The sequence below is a fragment of the Acanthisitta chloris genome, unplaced genomic scaffold, assembly GCF_000695815.1.
Source record: "Acanthisitta chloris isolate BGI_N310 unplaced genomic scaffold, ASM69581v1 scaffold15163, whole genome shotgun sequence".
NCBI lineage: Eukaryota > Metazoa > Chordata > Aves > Passeriformes > Acanthisittidae > Acanthisitta > Acanthisitta chloris.
Window position 1 is genome coordinate 11,641 of NW_008664530.1, and position 4,082 is coordinate 15,722.

Below are 4,082 nucleotides of genomic sequence, written 5' to 3' on the forward strand. Positions count from 1 at the left end.
ACACTTCCAGGGATGGTGACTCTTTCAACTCCCTGGGCAACCTATTCCAGTGCCTGATCACCCTAACAGTGGAAACTTCTATCCTAATATAATAATGTTGACATAATAATTAATATTGTTTTCTGATGTACTCTGAGCACAAGAGCAGAAGAAAAGCTGCAAGGCTTCAGGCTGCAGCAGCTCTTTCAGCTGCTCAGTGAATGTAGGATCTGGTGCAATATTGTGGAGTTTATTTAAAAGATTCCTTCAGGAGAGTGAGCAAAGTGTTCTGGGAAGTGTGGGATCAGTGATTTGGGTGCTCACCCTGTCCTGTCAGACCTTGTGACAGGGAGTGATTGTTGCTTGCAGGAGGTATATTTTTGCTGTCTTAAGCAGATTGAAACATAGATCTCCACTTCCCATCCTTATCTCTGCTGCTGCCTGCAGTGACCCTGGGACAGGGGATACAGACCTTCAGCAGCTCCTTGAGGGTGTAATGTGCTGCCCTGGGTGGAATGTGCCTGACATTAGGACTGTCCTGTCTGCCTTCCTCACAGTCTCCTTTCTGCTTTCACAGTGCTCCCACCATGCGTGGAAAGAAGTCCAAGTGCTCCTTCTCCCGCCTGGAGGTGGTCCTCATTGTTTGCCTGGTGTTGATGATAACACTGACCGTGGTGCTCCTCGTCCTCCACTTTCTCACAAAAGATGGCAAGTTAATCTATTTCATTCCCACCATCACACACTGCTCAGGTGTTTGTCCAGTACAGTCATGTACTGGTAGAGGGTGACAGGGGCCACTGCTTAACCTTCACCATCATCTCTGCATGTTCTCTCACCCAACCCCAGCATGGCACTGACTCTGCAGCAGGAACATATGGTCAAACCCAGTAAAAGTATCTCTCTCAGCATGGATGCACAGCCTCAGGAACAGTGGTGAGGTTGGCTGCAGGATCCATACATCCTCCCTTCCCACTCTCTGCTTGTGCAAAGGGTCCCAAGAGCCCCTCACTCCCAGCACCACCCTAAGGGGCTGCACATCTGTTGCAATCCCATCTCAGCTCATTTACACCTCCAACCCCATCACTAGGCACAGGGCAGAGGAGTGTGGGGAGCTGCCCCAAGGTAACTGTGCCCCTGGACATGGCATCACCCAACATGTCGTCAATGGTGCCTTATAATTTCTTGATTTTGATCTCAAATTGGATGTAATCTACACCTTCTTCATGTTTTTAGGTTATAACATGTGAGAGTTTTATGCAAGTGATTCTCCTTTGTGTTGTAGCTCTTGGAGTAGGAGGTGGAGGAAGGGTAATTTTCATGGATGGCCAGGTTCATCAGTGCCATATTACATGACAGAAATGGCCAGTCTGTGACCAGTGTGAGTGTTTCACTTTGCCTCTGTTTTAACTGACAGCCTAGGAAAGGTCAGACTGGGAAGACCAAGTGTCTCCTTATCTCAATGTCCTGCCTTGAGCAGCAGCAGCTGCCTGGAGAAAGCTCTGGAAACAGGTTGAGCACACAGAAATGTTTCACATTTTCCCACAGGTGTTGCCTCAGCCTCCAGTGACTTGTGGGTCTTGGATTTCTTGAGGTGCAGATAATCTTTTTTATTTATTATTATTTGATAGTCCTCAGTGGATTTTCTTCCATGAGTTTGCCCATGCACTTTGTCCATTCTGTAAGGATTTCTGCATCTTCCTGGTGGCTGGGGTGAGACATGATCTTCTCTGGGAGTACTTTTCCTCACTGTTTGCAAGGAGATCATTGCCCAGAGCTGCTTTTCCCTTCTTTGAGCTTCAGCTGGCTCTGCTGTGATTTTTTTGGGGAGGACCAGTGCACTAGTGCTGAACACAGAATATGTTGGAGGCACAAGGGAAACATATGGATGTACCCTTCTTTCTTCCCTAGTCCTTTCCCAGTAGCTCCTGACATGCCACCCCCTTTTTCTTACCACAGCTGAGCTGACTTTTTTGTGTGAAACAACACTTTCAACCTTGGATCTGGTTCCTATGTGGTAGTGGAGGGCTTGGAGAATTTAACTGGCAACACTGGGCTTGTTCTCTCTTGCTGTGCATCACCACACATTTTGTATAGTCCAGCGACTCCATCTGATGAGCTCACGCAGTAGTTCTTCATGTCTGGTCCACCCTTTACCACCTCAAATGCCTTAACTGCCTCAGCACACTTGGACCATGTTGACAGTCCCTTCGAAACCCAAACAGAGGAATCAGCTACATCCCCTTGCCCACAGGCCTGCTGAGTCCTCTGGGGACATTGAGCAGGTTTCAGGTGTGCAGTCTCTCAAAAAAGCTGGGTTGCCTCTTTTGTCCCCAATTCTGCTCTCCCATGTGTCCACTAATCTACAATTTGTTGTTCTTGTAGAGCCTCCCAAAGAGTCTGAAACAGCAAACTACTTACTAGGTGTAGGTCGAGCTGACTGCACGGGACCTGTGGCAGAAGTTCCTCTGGTAAGTTGGAAGAACTGAATATGGAGTTGGTGAAGTTCTGATTTTTCATCATCTATGAGTATTTTTTGCAGGGTTTCTGGTTTAGAGCCTCTGTCCTGCCAAATGTGTGTCACCTTCAAATATTAGGTGAAATTTCTTTGAGGCTTGGAGCAACCTGGTCTAGTGGAAAGTTCCCCTGCCCATGGCAGGGGAATTAGAATGAGATGGTCTTTAAGATCCCTTCCAACTCAAACCATTCCATGATTCTTGTAATCACAAGGCAAGATAGAGCTGCAACTGTGAGTGTTTATATATTGAATGAGTCCTCTGACCCTCTGGCAACTCAGAAAAAATGATGCAGATGAATACATCACTCAATATTTTGGCTGCATGGACTTGACACAGCTCTTCCCTTCCAGATGGGATATGCCAACCCAGAGCAGGTGAGTGGTGGGATTCTCACACACCTCTACAGCCGAGCCTTCATCGTGGCAGACCTTGATGACTCCAGGAGGATTGTGTTTGTCAGTGCTGACATAGGAATGATGTCTCAGAAAGTGAGGCTGGAGGTACGTGGCTGGAAATGAGTGACTGGCATGGACTGGGTTGTCACTGGTGTTAGCATTACGGTTGTAGCCATAGCTAAATAACATCAAGCATGGTAGCATGTTGGGTGTTTGCTTTGGGATTTCCTTGCTGCACCTTCTTGGGAGAGATGCTGCACCTCTGATGAGTAAGAGCTTTTGATTCCTCAACAAATGAGTCTGGACTTTGCCCATGCTTTTCTTAGCAGAAAAATTATCAGGTGTACATTGGAATTATGAGTCCGATATCATGGTTCCTGTGTAATGCTGGGTGTCCAGCACCACAGAGGAGGGAGGGAGGTACTGGAAAACTGGGGACTCCCTGGGCAATCTGGGATTCACTTCAAATTGGTCATAGAGCTCATTACTTACCAGGTATTATTATTTTAAGGCTCTTGTCAAGTCAATAGCTATAACGTACCTCTGGTGCCACCAGATTGGGAGCTTTAGGTAGAAAAGGAAGAGTGAGGAGGAGGATGTATGGTTGTTTTTTTGCAAGGGCCGATATAAAACACTGTAGCCTTTGGGCATGAAAAAGGGGTTTTTAGGACCACTTCCTTTCTCTTAGGTACTCAAGAAACTGAAAAGCAAGTATGGTGACCTGTACCGACAGGACAACGTCATCCTCAGTGGCACCCACACACACTCAGGGCCTGGTGGGTACTTCCAGTACACCCTCTTCTGGATCACCAGCAAAGGGCTTATCAGACCCACACTCAATGCCATCGTGAATGGCATTGTAAAGGTCAGTGTCAGCCAGACTGTTGACATGAGGGACCACAAATGCAAAAAAGATATGGGAAGACATGTTTGTGACTGATGGAGCTCTTGCTCAGATGTTTGTGGTAGCATCTCTGAATATCACAGTCTTAAAACATGCTTGGAGGTGGTTTACACTTACCAGTGAAACCAGATCAAAAAGCAGAAGCCTTGAACTCTTTCTTTAGAGACAGTTGTGTGTAGTTTCAAAATATTATCATAATTTTATAGAATTTTAGACTACTTAAGAAAAAACCCAAACAAGCTCCACCCAAACTCCCACGAAAGGGTTGGAGACAGACAGGGAGGGAAA

The 4,082-nt window shown here is 46.6% G+C and overlaps 1 protein-coding gene across 1 annotated transcript in view; it reads left to right on the forward strand.

Annotated features, from left to right (window-relative positions):
• The first annotated feature begins 566 nt into the window (after window positions 1-566).
• Window positions 567-4,082, forward strand: part of ASAH2 (N-acylsphingosine amidohydrolase (non-lysosomal ceramidase) 2) — an 18,643-nt gene continuing 15,127 nt past the window's right edge. The window contains exons 1-4 of the mRNA XM_009071398.1: window positions 567-687; window positions 2,362-2,447; window positions 2,846-2,995; window positions 3,579-3,755. Of these exons, the coding sequence (XP_009069646.1) occupies window positions 567-687; window positions 2,362-2,447; window positions 2,846-2,995; window positions 3,579-3,755 (534 nt within the window). The remainder of the gene's footprint in view (window positions 688-2,361; window positions 2,448-2,845; window positions 2,996-3,578; window positions 3,756-4,082) is intronic.